The sequence below is a fragment of the Xiphias gladius genome, chromosome 2 (genome assembly GCF_016859285.1).
Source record: "Xiphias gladius isolate SHS-SW01 ecotype Sanya breed wild chromosome 2, ASM1685928v1, whole genome shotgun sequence".
NCBI classification, from domain to species: Eukaryota; Metazoa; Chordata; class Actinopteri; order Istiophoriformes; family Xiphiidae; genus Xiphias; species Xiphias gladius.
In genome coordinates this window covers 21,873,831-21,896,810 of record NC_053401.1, presented here as the reverse complement: position 1 = coordinate 21,896,810, position 22,980 = coordinate 21,873,831, and the positions used below count along the sequence as shown (strand labels likewise).

Below are 22,980 nucleotides of genomic sequence, written 5' to 3'. Positions count from 1 at the left end.
AACCAAATTTAGGGACTATTTCTTAGAAAACAACTCAGAACAATTAATTGATTGTCAAAATAGATGCTGATTAATGTCCTGTTGATCGAATAATCAATTGATAGGCTAATCCTTGCAACTCTACTGGTTTCTCATCTGTGTTTTTCCATTTGGAATGACTGTTGTTAGATCTGGTCATACCCTGAAATATCTGAACCCTCCATGCGCACCCCACCACTTGTTCGCCACTGTAAACCATTTTGTTCAATATACAGTTACTGAAAAGAGAAAGTAAACTTGCTAATGGTCTTTTATCAACTCATTAGCTCATTAACGTAGCTCCATTGGGCAACATGTTAGCACAGTTTATTCAAAAGACGACGTTCCATTGAGCCCTTTCTCGTAACTGCCTGCCGGCCATTGCTGTTTTGTGGAGCATTGTCTGCTCTGACAGAAGAGTTTAAAGAAAAAGCCGATAAGGACACACGGCAAAAAAGCTACAATAGCTTCCTCCATTTTGCACTCTTTGGCTTTCTGCGTGGTCAAGATGGCTTGCTATTGGTCAATAGCGCAAATTCGGGGGTCAAAGTTCGCTAAAATTGAAACAAAACCCAATACCATTTTTTCTGTTCTAAATGTTGGCGTTATTAGGCTATTATGGTGGTAGCTTAGTTTTAGCAAAATCCTCTAGCATTTGAGAATGTGAGTTTCAATACCTATGTTGACAAATGGGTTTTTTGGAAGCAACTAATGTAGTTATTAAGTTACTGTTCCTGATCAACAACTGCATTAACCAATACCTCATATATTTTGGTTGTTTTATGCTATATTTCTGTTAAAATCTTAAGTGCAATCCCTTATTAAGTCAGCATTTCTTATTACATTAATGCGTTCATTGCAAGAAATGGGGTCTGTATGCGTTTTCTGATCATAGCTGCTATGTTAGATTAGCAAAGCCTGTCTGCCACAGGCAGGCCGATAGGCCGGTCCAGGCTGACGCTTCACTACTGGTTTCAACTTTCATGCAACTGTGTAATTCAGTTTAATACGATGCATCTGTCCGTGGAGAGACGATGGGAGAGAGTGAGATAGAATTGTTTTTTTGTTTTTTTTCTCTGCTGAGGAGATTATATTAAGGAGATGTCTTTCCCATTGGTCGGTGGATGTTTGGAATATTAATATTAATCAGGTGAAGAGCTGCATTAGCTACGAATACATGACGCACACAAAATGCTGTAAGGGGCTTTGGATGAAATCATCCTTCAAATTGTCATTTGATCAGCTTACTTGCTGTTTCCATTGTTTTATTAAATGTTTCCTTTATCCAAACGCCTGTGACTATGCATTGCTGTGAAATGGTGTGTGTGTGCGTGTGCGTGTGTGCGTGTGTGTGTGTGTGTGTGTGTGTGTGTGTGTGTGTGTGTGTGTGCGTGTGTGTTTGTGTGTGTGTTTGTGTGTGTGTACACAAATTGTGTAGGTGTGCAGTGTAGAATCCTTTCCCAGCGTTTCTGACACACCAATCTCAGCTCCGACCTGCCTGTTCTTCCTTTAGGAGCACACTCACACTTGGTTGCTTTTGTCAGCACCATATTTCCCCTGCAGCTGGATCAGTGCATACACACAACACACATAACAACACACACGCACACGCACACGCACCTCTCAAATTGCAGAGACATCTGTTAGACAGACAGTAAGGTTGAGGAAAAGACAGCTCACGGTTCTTCCAAAATAGCAACTTAGTTACACATAGCGCCACAAAAGAATAAGCTTCAAGTGCTATCTCACAGTATTACAAGCAGCTCCGGGGTCAGGGTCAGAACATGATTATACTCCTGTGGCCCTGCTCTTCTGCACCACAATAATATGGAAGGTCGGTGTCGGAAAAGGACATAAGGGAAAAGATAAGAAGGATTCATTTTGACATTATGAGACAAGAGATTGTATTACCTGTGAGTTTAGGATGGGCAGCCTCCTAATGGCTCAGCAGACCTGAATCCACTTAACCAGGAAATTTGAAGATATCACAGTGGGCCCTGGTGACTTATATTGGGCATTTGCCATCTTTTGGGAATTTTACAGACTGGTTTAAAAAAGCAATGGATTGATAAATTGTTAGATGTAACCTTATCCCATATAAAACCTGTGTCTCTGTCTAGTCTAAACAATGTGTGGACAGACTAAGCATGCTTAAAAAGAGCCTGATCCATCTAAACAGGCAGCCGAGGTAGATTTAAAATGTCACCTATATGTGTTTGCAATTTGGCACCGTTAAAGAATTTAAATTTTTTTTTTTTAGTTTATGGACATTTATTTGCATTAATTGTTACTATCTTACTTCACTGGTTTGTAAAATAAGTCATTAAAGGCTGCCTGTGCATAATAAAAACTGCTGATACTTGTTACATACAATCAGTACCAGTAGCACAGAGTTTACAAAGTGCTATGCTAAAGGGCAGGTTTGTTTGGCTCTGTTGAGGGTTTGGACATTGAGGTCACATCAGTGTTGAGCTGCAGGGAAGGCTTACATGGAGAGCATACTCCTCTGTCGTCGCACACAGAGAGCGAGCTTTCACTGCTGCTCCGCCACTGACACCGGCAGCCCTGCAGCACTAGCCTACATTTCAGAGGAGGAGGGAGAAAATATGGTGATGTCATCTCTATGTCTCTCTCCATCCCTCTCTCTCTTTTCCTCTCTCAGAGGCTGTGTTGTGAATGTAATGATGCTTTCTGCTGCTCCAGCTGCCAGAGGTAGGTCCTTCATTCACCTCCCTCGATCTCTTCCACACGTGCATGTTGCATTGGTCCGGCTCCCTCCATGCGTCCGAGTTTCTGTGTCTCGGTTTGAATTCGCTCGATCTCTGCTAGAGTAACAGATGTTACCCTAGCACACAGCAGCCTGATTATCTGTCCCGATCCCCCGGTCTGGTGTCAAACTGCAGATAGCTGTCGAAATCCCAGGCTGAGATGAGAAAGTGGATCGTTTTTGTCGAGCTGCTGACAACACTGCTCGCGTAGAGACGATGTCTATGAGCCTGTCTTCCTGATCCACATTTTTCCCACATGCCATCCATTTTCTTTAAAGGTCATTCTTGGGTCACAGGAATATTGCCTGCTGCTGTAAACTCTGCACTCTTTATTTCCTTGTGATGTCTGCAAATTCTTTAAAATGTAAAATATGAATGATTGCACCTGTAGACTGGATGTGTCAGCATCTCAGCCTCACATCTTTTCTCCCTTTTCTGTTATGCAAGAGGTATCACACACAAATGGACACACATTATTCAGCTCGGGCTGTGTGCGTCATGCACATTTTCAGTGTGCGGCTCTGGAGTGCAGCTGTGGGTTTTTTGTCTCTGTGATTTTCCTCTCTTTCTCTGTGGCAGTGATGGTTTTTGTGCTGTTCGTTATGAGCCAAGGAGCTGTATTGTTTCTCCTACAAGGGGGGATTAAATGCTCTGAGGTCACCATAGTCTCCTTGACACCACAGGCGATGAGACCTTCTCAGCCTCCTCCTCCTCATCAGCATTCCCAAACCACATGTCGTGTTTATTGATCAGATAAATGGATGTCAGTGAGCATGGAGACACCTTGTGGCATTTGAAAGCATAATACAGTTTTAATTTTGCAAGGTGATGCATTTGGTGCTGGTGCTCCCAATGCCTTTCTCCCACATTAAAGGGGGATATTATGGAAGCAAAAGAGAGCCTGTGTTGTGGGAATTTTGCTGTCAGAGAAAATATTAAAGCACCACAGGGGCACTGTTTTAACAGGGGGAGCCAATTATGACACTCATTGTATTATTCTGAATCTGCTTTATTGACATGATAGTGGTCTTGTCTCTTGGTGAGCAGTACTCCATTTGGCTCTGCCGGTGTGCAGCATGTTGTGTTGTGACAAGGTCGTGGAAACTGGCTCTCATGGAGTACATGTGGCACATGATACTGCATTTCTATCAGCTGATGATCAAATTGTGGGAGCAGATGCTGTGGTAACAGCTGTTATTGAGGATGACCTGTACTGAAGTGAACTAGAAACATGATAAAGTCTGGTAGTATTCTATATTACTCTTACCGTCAACAAATACCATGAAAAGGCCAAAACCAGCAATAAATGGATCCTACTAATAAGAAGTTTGTGAAGTCGATATTGTCTGTGTCTGCGCTACTTTGCAGCTATCGTTCAGGCCAAACTTTATTCATGTCTTTGGACAGTTGTAAGTGTTGGAAAAAAAAATCAGAACTTTTTCCATTAGTCATTGTCTCTATCAGGTGACGGTGTTGGGCCAAAGGTGCTTAAACAGGAACTAGGGAAATAACCTGTCTAGTGTTTTCAGAGTTTCAGGTTATTTCTGATCATTGGAATTTGGCCTAACTCCAGCCAACTCAAGGTTCCTGAGTGAGTGGACCTGCTTTTTAAAAGACAGTTGCTTTATTAGATGGGTGAATGCCTCGTCTCCAGCCAAACCTTGATGATTCTCCCAGCTGCTTTAATGTGACGGGGACAGAGATATGTTACATAAAGGCATCTTGTGTTTATGAAAACAGCATCTACTCATGGATGAGATTTAATCTGTGGCACAGGAATGGCAGCAAGATATTATTAAATGTGCAAATATTTTTCTAAACCACAGAACGATACGTAACTGTTCTTTCCAGAATTGTAACCCTACACTCTCTGTGATTGAGTCTCTGTATTCCAACATGTACAGTATTAGATTTCTGTACATTTTCACTGACATTTGTACATTTGTACCTTTTTGTCATGGGGGTGAAAAGTGATTCTTATTCCGGGAAGGCAGAGTTGGATTCTCTATGGAGGAGGAATTCCTCCTCCTCTAATGGCATGGTTGATTGATATTTCTCAATCCCTGACCTACATGGATTAATTCTGTTTAAAGATGTCTCCCCCTGAGCGCAGCACCAAACTGGGGCAGGCAGAAGATTACACTGGACCAAGCATCTTGTCCCTGCCCCCCTTCTCTTTGTCATAGATAGCATTTCCGACAACACTTTGACCATCAGCCCCTCATTCCTTCAGTGTCTCTGCATGTTCGATTTGGCTATACAGGAAATTACAGCCTAGTAGATGTCAGAGCTCTACATATCTGTATTTATTTGTGTGAATGAGCTCACAGTGGTGAAGTGATGATGGTGGTATAATGCTGCAGGACTGCTTCGACAGCACTGAACATGTTCAAAGAGCCTCCTACGAGGACCTCATTGATCTGGAGGAATACAGGGACACTGACAGCTTACATCAGTAAGGGTGCTGATGAATTTAAACTAACTAAAACCATCACATCAACGGCAAACCAGAAGCCATGGCTGACAGTGGAAGTTTAGTCATTGCTGAGGATATGAGATGCTGCATTCAGCTGTGGGGAGAAGGCAGCCCTCAAAACAGCAGGAAATAACCTGTGCATCAGAGAAGGAGCAGAATTCTGCAGAGAGAATCAACAGCCGCTTTGCTGACAGCAGGGGTATCCAGGGCAGGCCATCACAGACTACAAAGCCCCACCATACAGACTTATGACAGGGGTGCCTACCTTTCAGATGTCCGGAACAACTTCTGTGCACGGTTTGAGATGACCATGTTCTGCATGTGACTGCAGACAGTGTGAGGAAGACCCTCTCCAGGGTTAACCCTAACAAAGCAGCAGGATCGGGCTAAATCTCAGGTCATGCTATCAAAGCCTGTGCTCACACATCTTCAACATCTCTCTGGCCCAAGCAGTCGTCACCAGATGCGTCAAGGCAACCTCCATCATCCCGCTGCCTAAGAAGTCTCCCCTGTGCTGACTGAATGTTTGCCGCCCCCATCTGACACCTGTCATCATGAAGTATTTTGCGAGGCTCATCCTATAGTACAATAAATCCCGTGTCCAGATCAAACTTGACCCCCTACAATTTGCTTACTGCGCCAACCGCTCCACTGAAGACAATGTAATATCTGCCCTCCACCCAGCCTTTTCTTACCTGGAAAAAAGGACACGGGGTGTCAGGATTCATTAACTTTAGCTCAGCGTAAAATACAATCCAACACACAAACTGGATATACCCTGCTGTGCAATTGGGTCCTGGACTTCGTCACTAGTAGGCCGCAGTCAGTCCAGATCGGCAGGTGAACCTCCAGCAACACCACACTGAGCACTGGCACTCCCCAGGGCTGTGTACTCAACCACTCCTTTTCAATCTGCTGACATACAATTGCACTGTATCATCCAGCTCAAACCACATCCTTGAGTTTACTGATGTGACAACAGCAATGAGCCTCATCAGCAACAATGATGAAACAAGTTACGGAGAAGAGGTGGACCTACTAGCACACCTATGGTGTGAGACCAACACCCACCCCAGCCATCTGGCTGGAGGTACCAGAGTATCAAGACTTCCTCTGCCAGGCTTTGCAAAATCTTCTTCCCTCAAGCTGTGAACACTCTAAGATACTCAACAGCTTGAGGGCCACATAGTCCACGAGAAACACTAATTCGTGTATACATATGCATCTGTGAAACGGTTAACATGGTGACCGCCACTTTGGGCCAGACTGAAATGTCTTAAAAACTGCTGGATGTATTGTCATGACATTTGTACACACATCCATTGTACCCTCAAGATAAATTATTACGTAATTTAGTGCTACATACCAAATGTTAGCATGCCAACATGCTAAACTAAGATGAAGAACATGTTACACTTTAAACCTCTTAAACATCAGCATGTTAGCATAGTCACTGTGAGCAAGTTAACATGCTGATGTTAGCATTTAGCTCACCGCATCCCTGTCACTAAGTTCAGCCTCAGAGACCTGCTAGCATTTAGCTTTAGACTCTAATTAAGTTTTAGTATTTTGCCATTCATCCTGAGGCTGGATACATGTTTGTGGTTAGTCCTGCCCTTCTTCCCATAGCTCATCAAGTTCACGTCCGAGCGCTCGTCAGGCATCTTAATGAATCTTGATGAAACTTAGCTGGAGGCTGCAGTGTCTGGCATCTGTGGAGCCAGCACAGGTGTCAACGAAGCGGACGGTCAGAGATGTATTACCTTTATATTATTCATTGCAACTATTCAACTCGGTGCTCTTAGCCTGTAACATCTCAACAAACCATTGCTCCCTGTACTAAAAAAAAAAAAAAAAAATTATAGCAGCATATTTTCCTTTTCAAAAAAAGCCTTTGATGTGACAGATTGTTGATGGAGATTATGCTAAAACTTTCATCATCACGGAGCAGAAGTGGAGGCAATATAGAGGCCTTGTTCAGAAGTATCATAGTGGCTGGTAGTTGCCTCAAGGAGTAGTGATGAAAGAGATTGAGTCCTCCAACGAAAACGTAAAAATGACATTGTCTGTGCAGTGGTATAGTGTTTGAATTATATTGGGAAAAATATCAGGGACCAACATGCAACATTTTTAAAATCTCATCTTGTGCTGTTATCCCTCATCTAGCATGGTAGCTCTGTATGTCTCACTTAACCACTAGTCATCATTTTTAAAAACTCGGCAGCAATGGACCACTATAGATCTGCCTGTTGGGCTGTCAGAGAGCTTCCTCCCCTTTTGAGAGCAGACAGTAACATCACTACAATCAGTTTAGGATCCTGAAATGATTGCTGTCCTTGTCTGCCCTTGAGTGGAGCGCCACGGTTGATCTAAAAACAGTCAAAATCATGGTGTTCATTGCAGCAGATCAGAAAAAAGCAGTCACAAGCAATCCAAACCAAAATTTTCTGATCTACTTTCATGATCTTAAAACCTCAATCATTTTTGTAATGTATGTTTTAGTAAAACACCCTGCTTTTACTTAGTTTTTATGCATCATGCCTTGTGATATTTGTATTAATTAGCAGTGCAGTTAGTATGGTGTAGCATAATTTAAGCAAATTGTCACCATAATTAGATGGTATTTATGAGCTTAATTCGACTATGATTGCTCTGCGAGGCATTCAGCTCCTTTCCAAACTGCTGAAAGTAAAAATTATAAGGTTTATGTTAGGTTTATGTTTTGTTTTGTTTTTTTTCCCCCACAGTATTCAATGAAGCAAACATGAAAGTGCAAAAAGTAAGCAGTAGTTAGTCAAGAACAGAAAGAAGAGCCAGAGGGACATGGCTTGGCTTAAATAACCTTTGAGTGAGATCAGTGGTATTTAATGCCAGTGATTTTGTTTGCTCATTTTTAACAGAAACCATTTTGCATTGGTCATACTGGTATTGTCTCAAAAAACCACCACTTAACCATTACAGCCTTTTTCACTCAAAATATACATCACCAGGAATGGTGAAAAAACCATGGTTTGGTGTCCATTATTCAAATCTACTGAACAGCAACCTTGGTAACAGCACTGATAGTGGTCTGAGATATTTGGATGATGGCTAAAACCTTATCCGCTGCAACAAATATTATTGTGCTGACCTGTGTGCTGCGTGGCACAGTGTGGTCTCTCCATTTGCTCATTTGTAAATCGATAAATTTGGAAAGCTAGTCTTTCCACTGAAAACATACAGTCTTCTGTTTGTCGGTTTTTAGTGAAATATTCCTCAGAGATTCCTTGCTATCTTTTGGCTCCGTGGAAAAACTCCACAGCCAGTGTTTCCATCTTTGTTTTGGGGCCACTGCCAAGCCACAAGTTTAGGATTCCCTGTGCATTTGTGTTCTATCTTTGGCAATGATTCATAGCTGTTAGCTCACAGACTGCTGTGGTACAACTAAAACAGATTGCGATGTGTCCGCTTGTGTGAAGGGCTTGAGTGTCAGTAAAGTGTGGGAGCGAGTGGAATCAATAGAACAGCAGCAGAGTGGATTGTCTGTCAATGCTGTTCTTGGTTTATAAAGTAAAGACTTCAACACACCCCTATAATTAGAGTTTGGTATGGATATAGAAAAAAAAAAACTAAAACGTGCAATAATAATTAGAAAATAAAAGAACAAGATTAAGAGTCTACAGCTATGCTAGTGGCTCTTGGGTACAGCAGTACGCTGCTGGTGGTGCTAGAGTAGAAGTGATTGAAGAGATCATCAAAGTGATTAGGATACAGCTTGTGGGGACTTGAATGTCAATACCAAGTTTAATGGTAATCCATCCAGCAGTCAGCGAGACATTTCATCCAAAAAGAAGCTGCAGCGAATTACAGCTTAATACCATTAATGGATTGTATGTCAATGGCAGAGAGATAACTATAGACCCAGAAATATGATGGGACACATGTATCACAGAAGGAACTTCAGTTGTCATTGCTGCAACACACCTCAGAGACAATATAATAGCAGTAAATGTTGACAAAAAAAATCATACAAAAGAATTTGTTGACCTCCCACATACTGCTACAAAACATTCCCTGTTGTTGCAGGCCTTGATTTTTCTGTAATTTTCCCACCTCAGCTGTGTTGTTGCTGCTCCGGGCTGAGTCATGAGCTGATTGCTAAAGCTGGGTTTGAGAAAGAGTGGAAAGCATCTGTGTCAGCGAGACGGGTCCTTGAGAGTTGAGGCTAGATGAAGTGTGCGTGCTGGCTTGAGCCAAGAGGCTATTTGAGCGCTGGAGCGTTACAATAGTAGAATGACTGATGGGGAGATTTAGCGACGATCTCAATGTCACTGTGTACTCCTGTCCTCTGTCTGATATTAGGCACTATTTGTCTCCTAAAGCTGCTTCCTGCTTCTCTGAAATCATTTCAATAAAACCTGAAGATTATAACCGTCATGAAGGAGAATTTATTGCAGGACTGATGTATTAGCTTGCATTAGTTTTAGCTAGGTGTACCTCATAAACTGGCAACTGTTTTTCTCAAATGTTTTACGTGAGTAATAAAGACTTTATAAGGGGTGGTGTTGAGTGCATCAAATAGTATTTTATAGAAACACTATAATGGTTTGAACCTCAACAAAACAGAATACCACCTGCAGAGAGCCTGTAGTATTTTCATTTCATTCACACAGATTTCCTCTGTGCTTGTTCTCAGTATAATACAATCTGCTCTTATTTCCTAGAATAATCTCAATCCCTACACCCCATTTTCTTTTACCACTAGTCTGTGGATTTCATGCTTTCAACTTGAAACAATGTTTGGTTTTCGATGACATTGGCCTTTCTCATGATCAAATTACTGGTCTCATTGCAGTGGATAAAGGCAAGCAGGGATAAATCAAATTATGTATTTTTAACCTTTATTTATCCAGGAAAAGGTGACTTAACATATTCTTTTTCTTTCACCACAGCTTTGTTTCACAAATTGACAGCTAACTCCAACGTCATATACTTGAGGCCACTACATTGAGGCTGCTGAGGGTGTTGCATGGCAGTAAAGCTATATTGATTCGCACCCTGAGAGCTGTCTCCCCTTCGGATTAGCTTGGTTATTACGGCACAAGTTTGCAAGGTTCAAGTTTCACATCTCTAATCCCAGTAAAGTCATTTTAGAACAGATTTGGTTATGAAATATTACGAAATTCACGAGTGAGCCAAAACATTATGAACACTCAGATGAAGCCAATAAACATTGATTATCTCATAACAATGGTGCGTTTCAAGGTCTGGGATATATTAGACAGTAAGTGAACAGTCTGTTCTCGTAGTCAACGTGTTGGATGCAGGAGAACTGGGCAGGTGTAAAGACCTGTATGACTTTGACAAGGGCCAAATCGTTATGGCCAGACACCTGGGTTGGAACATCTCTCTGAAATGGCAAGACCTGTGGGGTGGTCTCGGTAAGGTGAGTGCCTACCAACAATGATCTGAGGAGAGACAAGCCACGGAACAGTGCCTCATCGATGCACAAGGGCTATTAGGGCTATACCATCTGGTCCGAACCGACAGAAGTCGCAGAAAATGTTATGGTTATTGGAGGAATGTGTCACAGCATACAATGCATTGCATCCTGTGGCGAATGGAGCTGCGTAGCTGCAGACTGGTCAGAGTGCCTGTGCGGGTCATAATGTGTTGGCTCATCATTGTAAATGCCTGTTTAATAAAGCAGAATAGTTTCCTTCAAACGATCCTTGGATCTGCAGCCCCTGATAGGGCGATCAGGTGTACTGTCAGGCGGGGCTGCAGGGTTCATACAATTCATACCATACCAAGATATCCACAGAAAACAGCAATCGGCATAAGAGGCTGCCTGCCCTAATCTTGAAAGCATTTTTAGGACAACCACGTATTGGTAGGCAGCGGCTCCAACCAAAATAATCTCCCTGAAAGTGTAGAGTGTAATGAACAGATGGTCCCAATTCATCATGAACTCATGTTGTGGACATTGCTAACAGTGGTTTTACTGTTGCAGACCATGGAGTTAAGGCTGTATTTTATTGTGTGCAGACAGTGACTGTATAGACACAAAGAGAAAATAGGTAATGAGTTTTGCGTCTGTTGGTGGTGAACAGATGCGTAGGTGGGGCAACTGATGTGGGCAGACAGATGCACACATTGCTTCTGTGTGCCTCACCATTGGGCCTGGGCCTGGGCCTGTGTTAGCTCAATTTCCCATAAATAACTTTTTGGGGTTTTTTTAGGAGTCAATTTGGAAATCCTGAGTTTTGATTATTGGTGTTGTGGCCACCTTTTTTGTTTTGGGACCATGGATTTTATCAGTTCTTTCACTGGAAGTGGTTTGTATTTGGCCATAGCATTTATTTTGTTTTGTTCCAGTTATAGCTGCTGACAGACTGTTGACTTAGGAGAGTCTCAGTGTGCATTAGAAATTCTGACTGTTTTCTTTTTATCCCTGTGTGAACTTTTGGTCAGACAGAGGAGTCAATATTTGAGTAGGAAGGTTTTGCCAATCTGTATTACTGTTAGAAGTTTTTTACAACTTGGGCTTTATCACAGTATGCCAGAAGCAGAGTGTGCAACATTTGTGACTTTTGTGTGGTCATTGTTATCAGATTAGAAGATTGTATAGTCAGAAACTCCTGCTGTGACTTGGCAGACTAAACATTGAACAGCCGGTCATAACTTATCACGGTACACGGTAAACCCTCATGAAATACTGCTATTACTGATGAATTTACTTCATGTTTGCCTTGGACTTTATCGAACCCAACAAATACTGAACAGTAAACTGTACATATTTTGCAAGTTTGATAGTTTGTTTGTCAGTTAAAATCATTAAGGCAGAACATTTTTAAATATGCACTGAATGAAAAAACGAGCTCCACATTAAAAAAAAAAATGCAACAAATATGTTGTTTATTCAAGAAAACATAATTTCTCTTTTGCCTCGTAATGTTTACACTTCCTCTGTCCTCTGTGTATCTCTCCTCTAGAAGTTAACGGACTATACAAGGAAAAAAATGTAAATGATTGCTGTGACTAGTGCTCGTTTTAATTCCACACAGCCCACTTGGGCTGTTTTTGGGTCTGATCTTGTTTAGTGGTAAAACATAGTCTTAGGGTTTTATTGATATTTAGGACTTAAGAGTAATAATTGGGGCTAGGTGCATACATTTGGGATGTAGTAGAGTGGTTGTTGGACATGGAGGTAATTTTAATCCATGAAGTTACTTGGTGCTAGTGATAATAGAAATGTTTTTCAGTGTGTGCTCAAAGACTTAATGTATCCCCTTCTGTCTTTTTCTTGTGTTTCACATACACATGCCTCATCACCGCTTTGATTTTGTCATACTGTTTTGTGAAGAAAAACAACTTCCTGTTGATCTGCAGAGTTTAGTGTTTTCATACCTGAGTGTATGTAAATACCAGCACAGGAGGAGGGAGGTGTTGAGTCTGAATTAGATTTGAAAAGAAAAGGCAAAGGATAAGGTGAATATTAACTGCATAATAGCTAAGTCAGTCCCACCATACATACTTTACAAGGGGTTGTTGGGTGAAATTTCCTTCGGATTCATAAAGTAACCTACAAAAGGTATCCTCATTGATGTACCCTTGAGTAATTTTCCATCTGGTCCAGTGGAGCAGGTAAATGGAGCCCAGCAGAAACTGGCCAGCCTGGATAGATAAAGATTAAAAACAGTGTCATGCTTCAACATTTCGATAGGGAAAACAAACTGAGGGCAGACAGAAAAAGATAGATTGAAAGAATGAATAATTCAGGACTCATTTTGGAAGGGAGATGACAGACTCGCTGATCCTCCATTTTCCCCTGCTTGCACTAGAAACAGGAAGTTTATTAAAGGTTATATACGCCAATGTTAACTCTTGTTTTCCTTCTATCTCTATCGCTTCGTTTCTTCTACTGAAGTTAGCATGCTACCCAGCTAGCCCCTGCCCATTTTTTCTAATAATACCACTTTGTGACAGTGAGTCACTGTAGCGTCCAGTCTGCCTTAAGTCCAAAATGAGAGGATGAAGAAGTAGCTCTGCTCAGAGAACGTATTCTAACCTCTTGTCTCCTAAGCTGAATGCTAAGATGGCCGAGGCACTTAGTAAGCGACCACCACCAACGCCTGCTCACTGCAAGAAACCACGTTCAGCAGCAGATAAAACTTACATACAGCACCTTCAAACTGGAGCTACAACACCTTTGTATGGGTGGAAAAGGGCAGTGAGGGATGTTGAGCAGGTTTCTGCTGCATTAGTTTACTATGGCAGAAATGAGAGAAATCCTTCATTGTGCTTCAGTATGGTAAAAAGCCAGTGCAGTCTGTTTGTTCTGAAATGTGAGAAATGAGTAGGCATGATGTTGCAAATAAGTCCAATCTTACAAACTACCCATCCAACATGAGGTTAAAGGGGCACTTTGAAAAATTCAGGGCTGTTCTGAGCCAAAAAATAACTGCTTTCAAAACAACTCGAAGGCCTTGAGGACTGAATTTTAAGCAAACTGTACACTTAGAACCTACAAATTAAATAATGAAATTAAATAAACTCATATGTTGTAATATTGTATCTGTTGTGGTAACGCATTGCTTCTTCCTCCTGACAGATATGCAGTTGCCAGAGCAGCGCTGACAGGCCTGACTCTGGTTTAACACGACCATGGAGTCATCCTCCGAGTCCCAACAGGAGCCTGAGAAAAGTTTGGTGAGTCAGCACACTGGCATATGTAGGTACATTTGCACCTGAACATGCGTTTGAAGATATTCATTCTAAAACAAGAGTCTAACCTGCTGATCCAAAATGGGAGTTGGAAAATAATCACAAATAAATTAAAAAACTTAATGTTTTGCTTTTGAAGGTCCTAAGGTCCTTGTAATTGCTATATTTTTAAAGATTCTGACTGATGAACTCTACTGTGTACAAAAAGCACACACTATATTGTATAGACTCCACTTAAGATCAAGCAAGTAATCTTGAATCCACCCACAGCTCTACTACAGCTAGTGTTCTGTGTTCTGCGCTACAATATAAAGTTTTGCAACTTGGTGTTGCAACTTGGTGTTGCAGGTTGCCAGTGTCCTCCTGGAGACAAACCCAGCTAGTTCCTCATCATTTTTTTTTTTTTGAGTTTTTTTTGTGTGTGTGTGTTTACTCCAAATAAACCACACAGCAGGCCTCTTCTTTGGGCATCTGTTATGTTCACCTGTTATGTTCATAAATACATAAGATATAAACAAAGGTAGGAAACGCTTTGGCTAGACTGCTTAAAACATGACATGATATATAACCTTTATTTAAGCAGGCACAGCAATCACACTGAGACCTAAGTACTTAAAACAAAATATACATTCCTCAGAAGTAATACAGACATGTCTATAAAGGTCCAAAGTAAACAAATTCATCCAATGGGATGAGACAACACTTTTAAGTTTTTTGTTATTCATTACATTTATACGGTGTAAAGTACTGGAGGGCAATCAGTATTACCCGGGGGTATCAAGTGTTAGCCAATCCTGTGATCTGGTCTGATGAAGAGTAGTTTTTAAATTTTGACTGTGGGCAGATGGATAGGAAGTCCTTGCTCCACGTGCACAGGGAGTCACTGAGACTCAGGTCATGCAGCTTGGTGAACAACCCGCTGCATGCAAAATGCAGATCTGTAGTCCATAAAAAGCATCCTCACATATGTCCCCTTCTATTCAAGGTGGGACAGTGCAGTGTGGAGAGCCGTGGTGATGGCATCCTCTGTGGATCTATTTGCTCTGTAGGCGTACTGGTCCTGGTCCAGGGTGGGAGGAAGGGTGGACTTGATGTGCTTTAAAACCAATTTCAAAGCACTTTGCTATGATGGGTGTGGGTGTCACTGGTCTATAGTCATTCAGCCAACGGCTGTTGGTCTGTTCAGAGCTGGAATGAATATGGGTAATTTCAGACAGGCAGGTACAGTAGTCTAGTTGTCGGACCCGATTGGAGGCAGCTGATGTTACGCTTTGATAGGCCAGTCTGAGTTCGCAGGGTGGGACTTAGCGAAGGTTCAATTTGCATTACCTCCTCTGCCCTTTCGTCTCAAAGAGGTCAAAGAAGCAGTCGAATTCCTCCACCCGCTAGGCACTGTTGCCTATAGGTGGGGTTTTTTATTTGCTCCTGTAGTTGATGATGTGCTGAATGCCCTGCCACAAACGCCTTGAATCCCTGTTGCTGTAGTGGTCCTCAATCTGTTTCTTGTGTGTGACCTTAGCACATTTGATGACTTTCTTCAGGTTGTGTCTGGCAACACTCCACTGTTCTCTGTCACTAGATCTCAAGGCTATGTTGCAGTCCCTCAAAATGATCAGGAACTCCTTTGTCATTCATGGTTTCCTGTTTGGGAAAACACAAATGCGTTTGGTGACTGTTAAGGTCAATACCTCTACATCTTGGATCAGAGAACAGGTCCCAGTTGGTGCATTGCAATTGGTCCTGCAGTTGTATAGACGCTCCTTCAGGCCAGGTTCTGGTTGTGGATTTCTGTTTCTTAATAATGGGACCGTAAACTGGGGTTAGGAATAATGAAAGGTGATCGCGTTTTCCAAGATGCGAGAGGGGTGAGGCTCTGTATCCTATGGTGATATTAGAGAAGGCACAGCCCAGCGTGTTTTTCCCTCTAGTTGAGCACTTGCCGTGTTGGCTGAATTTCAGAGACATAGTCTTCAGATTGGCGTGGTTAAAATTTCCAACAACACATCCGGGATACAAATTCTGTTATTTGTTTATTGCCGTTAGCATGTAGCGGAGTGCTAGGTTAGCGTTAGCATCTGGTGGGATCTACAGGGCTGTAAAATTAGCAACAGAGAAATCCCAAGGCAGATAATAAGGTCAGCAATTTAATGCCAGAAATGTGATGCCAGGTGAGCATTGCTTGTCAATGATGGCAGTGTTTGTGCAAGGACTCCGGTGAGAGGCGCACACCTTCTTGGGCTGAGCAGACTACTAGCTCGATAACTGTGTCCAGGACTCCTGGATTTAGCCAAGTTTAGGTAATAATCATCACGTCCCTATCCCGAGTGGGTGCCTGCAATGATAAACCTAGTCTCAGCTAATCAGTTTCGTTGGAAGGCAACCTGGCATTGGTGACGGAGAGGCTGGGTAGCAGTGATCTGTGAGGAGCCCTCCTTTGCCTTGCTTGGATAGCGACCGGCATCCTTGGTTTTGTCTTTGTTCTCTCTGCTGTCTTCAGGCACTTGTGGTGAAAAATTGGTGCAATGCTCCGATATGTAGAATTTCTTCCCAACTGTATGAAAAGCTTGATGCACAGCTGGTGTCAGTCCGTTTTGGCACTGGTATGATTAATAATTATCGAATAATAATTTAACTTACTTTTTTAAACAAAAATGCCAAAAGTTCAAATGTGAATATTTACTGGGATTCATAGTTTTCATTGATAGTGAACTGAATTAAGGTTTGGACTACTGGTCGGAGAAAACAAAATATTTTAAAATGCGAACATTGGCTCTTGGAACTTGCGATGATGTGACAAAATTTTTTGGTATTTATAAGATTTTATAGAACAAACGCTTAATTGAATAATCAAAAAAATAATCTGTATGAATGGCACGACAGGTTAAAATGGAATTGTTTTTTTAAATGAATGAAACATATTTCGCCTATCTGTATTCAGCACAAGTTTAAGGTTATGCTGAGATGTCTGAAGAATGTTAAAGGTGGACTGTAATCTAGACACAGTTTAAAATGGAGAAGAGCCATATCAATCAAAACTGTATCATCAGCATTGTGAGATGTGTTGGAGTAAACATTTTATGTAGACTGTTAATATCAGTGGACCAACTACAGAACCTTGTGCTTAAATCTTAATTATTACAAGGGAGGTCAATCTGACACGTACAGTATAGATTATTCTGTGGAACCAGCTCTGAGCAGGCGCAGCCAAACCATATCCTCACTTAGTATCTCATATAATAACGTCTACATATTCTAATGTGAATTTCACACACACACATTCAAACAACCACATATAAAATACCACCTCTCTCCTCTCAGATCCCAGGATTGTCATTCTACCCTTTCATTTCACCTTAATCATAATCCTCAATAGCCATTTTTGCGGCGAGTGGGAGTGCAATTATAATAGTAGATAACTGGGATGATAACAGTGCTGGCCATTGCTCCCACAGGCCTGTACACACAAGTGGATTGTATGGGAGCAGAGCTAAAAGCCCTTTCCTACTTCTTTGAGTTTTGCTTAGAGCAGGAGTGAGTTTTAATAGCACTTAATCTCTGTTATTAGTGCAAGCTAATTTCTCACCTGGACCCTCTATAGAGCCTATTTTAGTGCCTGCATAGTGAAACTGCTGATGCATAAACTGAATTGAAAGCTACATCGGTGTATTTACTGTTTCTTTCGAATGCTTTCTTTTGGATTGAATTGAATTTGATGAATGTGTACCTCTCTGCAATTTAGCAATAAAACATCTTTGTGGAGGCTCTTGGACAGCGTGTTATCACTTGATCACACATTATAAGCTACTGCAGTGCCAGGATGGTGTGAGACTTAGACTGTGGGATGTATTGTGTTGCTGGCACATGCTGCCGTCTGCTGAAAGGGTAAGAGAGGATGGTTCCCAACACGAGATGAAAGGCTCTGGGAAGCGCGCCAGGTGTCTGCTGCTTCTCCCCTTGCTCTGACATCCTCACAGTCAGGAGATGCTTCAGGAAGGTTTATGGCAGCCAGCCCCCCCTCCTGTTTCAAACATACACCACCATTCAGTTTTTTGTCATTTGCATTGTACATTCTGTAATGAAAGCGCTGGTGACCTGCTTTTCAGAATTGGCAGCAGTGAAAAGGCACATAGACAACCATTATGCACTTAAACAATGGCTTTCAGGTAGCTTAGAGGTAAGGGAAGATGATCTGTGACTAGGAGATCACTGACTAAAGGGATTTAAAGCAGCTGAAATGAATGAAAAAAATTGTATCCTAGGTGGCTGTTGAGTTGCCCTTTTGCAAGGCACTTCACCTCTGCTTGTTCCAGAGGAGCTTTACAGTTGCCAACAGTAAAAGAGTGGTTGTGCTTGGAAGTTCCCAGATGTGAATGCAGGACAGGATATTCCTAGCTCAATTCTCTTTCCCAGGAGTTTAAAAAAATGTAGTCATTGCACTCTCTCAGGAACAAGATAGTTAAACGTTCCCATCTGATGCAGCTACACCACATACCAACCCCACCAACTCTTGTTTCAGCACTGATCATTCCTCTATAAATGACCAGTATACTGCACTTAAAGCAACCTCACATTCTAGCTGCAGGAAAGATGTACAGGACGTGAGTTTGAAAGACTTCCATTAAATGGGAAACTAGTAGAGGATTCTGGCCCAAGTGTGGATTTCTTCTAGTCTGCTGCCCATAAATACCTATATCGACAGTCTGCAGAGGCCAAAATTACTTGAATATTAAAAATCGACCAATGGTATAACTCTCGAATGGACTCTTTTCATGCGTGACAGGAAGCCCTCCACTGCTCAGTGAATCATCAGCGTGAAAATCGAAACCGATATGAAAGATTGCCTAGGCTAATGTTTGCCCAGGTTCATGGAGTCAATTGTATTCAAAGAGCACTTGTAACTTTAATCTGACTCTTTAGCCACACTAGCGCTGTGGATCTAGGGATGGCAGCGTGGATCTGTCAGTCCACCACTATGGTCCAGACTATAATAACTAAACAACTTTTTGATGGATTGTTATTAAATTTGATCTCTTCTGACTTTTCGTTAGTGTCACTAGCGGGTCAAAGGTTTCACTAATCCAGTGAAAACACCTCCTTAATAGATTGGCACCAAATTTGGTGAAGACATGCATATTTCCCAGTCAGTGTTCTAATTTAACAACTTTTCACGTTTTCTTGTTTTTCAAGATATAATCAAAGTAGATTTAATGTGTTTTGTTTTTTTTGTTGTTGAATGTTAACGTGAAAACAGATCTCTACAAATTGACACCTCTGCTTCAACTGGTGCTCTCCTACATTTCTTACTTGCCTTCTGACATCAAGAGAATTGCTGAATTTCCACATAATTATATTGAAACTGATCATTTAGTTGGAACTAGATGTGTTGCTGACCACACATCTTACGCAAACAAATGCAACATGTATTGTGGCTGTGTTGCATTATGGTCAATTGAGTCTTCTGTTGTGGAGAAGCTGATGTCGGTTCCTCTACTAAAATCCACTTGTCTTAGTGGTACAGAACATGAAAGAGTAGTATCTTTTTCATAGAGACAACAAAGCATGATGTTTACCATTGATGTCATCACTAGTAAATCTATTGATTTCATAGACTAATGATATCTGGCATAGTCAAAGTTATGCTGGAAAGCTATGCTCTCTTTTCCCCAGGTGTCAACAAATTAAAAAATCAAAAGCAAAATAACAGTGTCCCAGTAATGCAAGACGCAATGTCAATAGCTATCCACATGTAACTTATACAATCGCAGTATCGATTAATTTTTATTCTGCTGTTAAAACAGTGATTTCTAACTGGCAGCGCTAGGTACAGGGTCTTGGTTTTCAGACCTACAATGCCACATAATGTAACAGGAGCTACAGGAGGCTGCAAGAAGCCAGAGGTGAAAATTGGCTTCAGGCTGCTCTCAGGGAGTGAGAAGCTGAGTGGCCAGGCTCAGGGTGCTGTTGACAGAGCCCAACTGACAGTCTGGGCTTATGAGACACATTCTCACCAGTAATGTAAATGAGTTAAAGTAAAGACGAACAGCAAGCTTATCCTCCACGGCTTTAGCTTGGCCTCAGATGTGGAAAAACTGCATATGAAAGTCTGAAAATACACACCAATTTTGAAAAGACGTGACAAAGTGAACTTCAGATGATGCTGGGGAAGTTGCGGATTTTAGCATTCTGGATTTAACTAAGTGCAGTGGAGAAACTTGGTGTCTCCTGCCAGGATTTGTTCAGTGCTTCCCTGACAGAAAAGACTTTTAGCCGGGCAAAGGTGGTGGATGGGCTGTCGATCTGAGGGCATTAATCAAGACAGTATGGATTTATTGACACTGGGAATGAAAAAGGCGAGGGCATGTAACATCGCATAGGTTGAACAAGTGGTAGAAACACTGTGTGTGTGTTTCCCCTCAAGATGCAACCATTAGAGTATTGCTATTTACCATACGACCCTGTACGACTTGTTAAAAAGACATTTAGCTCTGTTTTTTCGCTGGTGTGAATCGATCAGTAAACAATAAAATGACAGGCACACACACATCCCTTTTGGAGTATCAAGTTCCTTTGGCACAAGGAAGTTAATATATTGTGTGTCAGCACATGAGCTGCAATTATGATGAGGTGTGTATTCTGCTAGCTTCAGTACTGAGAAGTGATAGGAATGGCAGCCCTCCTCGCAAGCAAACAGTGGCAACTATTACGCATGTCCATTTTTACAAATGTATCCTATAGCTATCATACACCGGTACTTGTATACAGCTCTATATACAGTAGTATCCACTGTTGAAGTGATTCAAGCATTCATAAATGTATCCTCCATTTATTCCAAAGTATACAAAATGTCTTAGCCATATACTATTGGAGCTATGGAGTAATATACCTCTTGTTGTGTTTTCTTCTTAGGGATGGAACACAGCAAAACCTTTGGTTATGTGCGTAACCCTTGTTGTCTGAAAATGAGTGGGATATCTCACTGCGGAATATGCCAGACACTGAAACGAATGCCATGACATAGAGCTGGAAGCTTAAGCTTAGAATTCCCCAGTAGGAAATTCAGAACCTGAGTCAACAAAGTATTGTATCAGATGCAAACAGAGTGTTTAGTTGAATAAATACATTATACGAAAATAAACAAATACAGTATATTCAATCTTTTGATTATAAATCCTTATAAATCGCGCAGCATGAAATTTTTACAGCCAGAGAGCTTAAAATGTATCTACTGTGTCTAATTGCTGGTGAGAGTGTGAGTGCCAGCGCTCTGTGTGGTATGTTGGACGGCGATGCTTCAGGAGTTTTTTTTCTGTTTGTGGTTTTTCCCGGCCTTGCTGGCACAGGTTTTTTGCTTAAGTACCTTGAAGTAATCTAGTTCTTCTTCAGGCAATTGCACCAAACAAGACTTTAAGTAGGCAAGGTAATGCCACACCACCAGCGTTCTTTCCTTTCTACAACAGCTTCTTACATTCTTGTGACTGTTGAGCTGTCGTTTTCTGTGTTCACTTGAAAAAGTCAGAGGGGCGCTCATCCCTACAAGCCTCTCTGACTACTGCTCCCAAAACACTAGCACATGTAGTCTAACTTAACCAATACCACTGGGTCCAGGTGGTGCTATTCAGTGACGTGGGATGTCCGTTCCTAAAATACTGCCATGCAGTTGGTTAGAAATACCTTTGTTTGTGTGATGTGATTAGTTATTAGTATGTTGTTAAACAGTGTATCTTATCAACAAAGAATTACATTTTACAAATTTTTTTTTATCGAGAAAGTTTTCTATGTTCAGTGTTAATTCTGTTTATATCACCCAGACATACTATGAAAAACAAAGAGCACTCAAAAAACAGTACGGTTACCATCAATTGTTAAAATAATTTTTTTTTCTTGTGATATCTTAATTATTTGGAAGTCCCAGTTTGCCTCTGGGAAAAAAGTCTGGCACGGTTTCTTCAGAGAAGGCACTGTACTCTGAAATGTTTAATGTTATCTACCATCATCTTATGTTGAATTAGATTCACTAATGCAAAATGTAATATATCAATATTAAAATCGTCTCCCATATAATTGATGTGGCTGTGTGACCTTACAGTTGTATTGTATTGGTTCTAAAGCAGGGGAAGTTGTGATTCACTCAATAAGTGCTCTTTGAATACAGATTAAGAAGGCTCTGCTTCTGTCAGAATGACTGAATTACAACATTTTCTCAAGAAAAGATAACATAAAACCAAATTTACTGCACTTATAACAGTTACTGTTCAGGGTTTTGTGCTCCTGCAACAGTAACTACCATAAATGGGCACTTTGTTTTTCCTTCTTTTTTGAGAAAACATTGTCAAAGTCACAGACTGAATCATACTCAGCAGGACTTTCCTGCCCGCTGCTCAACTCTTTAGTCTAATTAAAATGACCAGTGTTCCATTGCAAATAAAGCTTTACATTTCTGAGTGTGATGGATGCAGTTTCTTTGCTTGGTTGATTCTGCTATTTTCAAACTCCTTGAAGGGTCTCTTTACTTTCACTGCCACCTCAGTACAGTGCAAGGAACAGTCCTTTTTTTGTCAGGATGAAAGTGGTTTCTTTAATGTAATCTCATGATGTGAATCACGGTCATGTCTCTCAGCAGACTAGATGTAGACTGATCCATTACAACTGTTCCTTTGTAGGCCTGTTGAGAAAAATATTAGCCAATTTCCTCGATCAGGACAGACTATGAAGTTTGTGCACAACTCCACTTCTTGAGAGAGTGTTTCCAGAACTTGAAACAGTAGCTACTATATCTTGAAAGTACTTCAAAGATGCAATCTTCCAATACTGACAAATTTTGCTCACTCTTTTTCAGCTCCACACAACCTCAGTTTCATAAAGCTTGATTCTTTCACATCTACTAGTTGCCTAATCTTGGCCTTTTCGTGTCTTCCAACTCAATGTTTTGGTTTTGGTTTTATGACACACAATTTTTCTTTTGGTTCACTGAGGCAGCTTTTATCAACTTCATTTCCAGCAGCGGCACTAGTG

The 22,980-nt window shown here is 41.3% G+C and overlaps 1 protein-coding gene across 3 annotated transcripts in view; it reads left to right on the top strand.

Moving 5' to 3' along the window:
• The window catches only part of osbpl8 (oxysterol binding protein-like 8), a 91,928-nt gene that overhangs the window by 7,633 nt on the left and 61,315 nt on the right, over window positions 1–22,980 (top strand). For 2 of the 3 annotated variants that reach the window (XM_040144287.1, XM_040144278.1), the window contains exon 2: window positions 13,856–13,953. In XM_040144287.1, the coding sequence (XP_040000221.1) occupies window positions 13,909–13,953 (45 nt within the window). In that variant the 5' untranslated portion in view covers window positions 13,856–13,908. Of the gene's footprint in view, window positions 1–13,855; window positions 13,954–22,980 lie in introns of those variants that run through there. The other variant, XM_040144294.1, reaches the window with a different exon arrangement.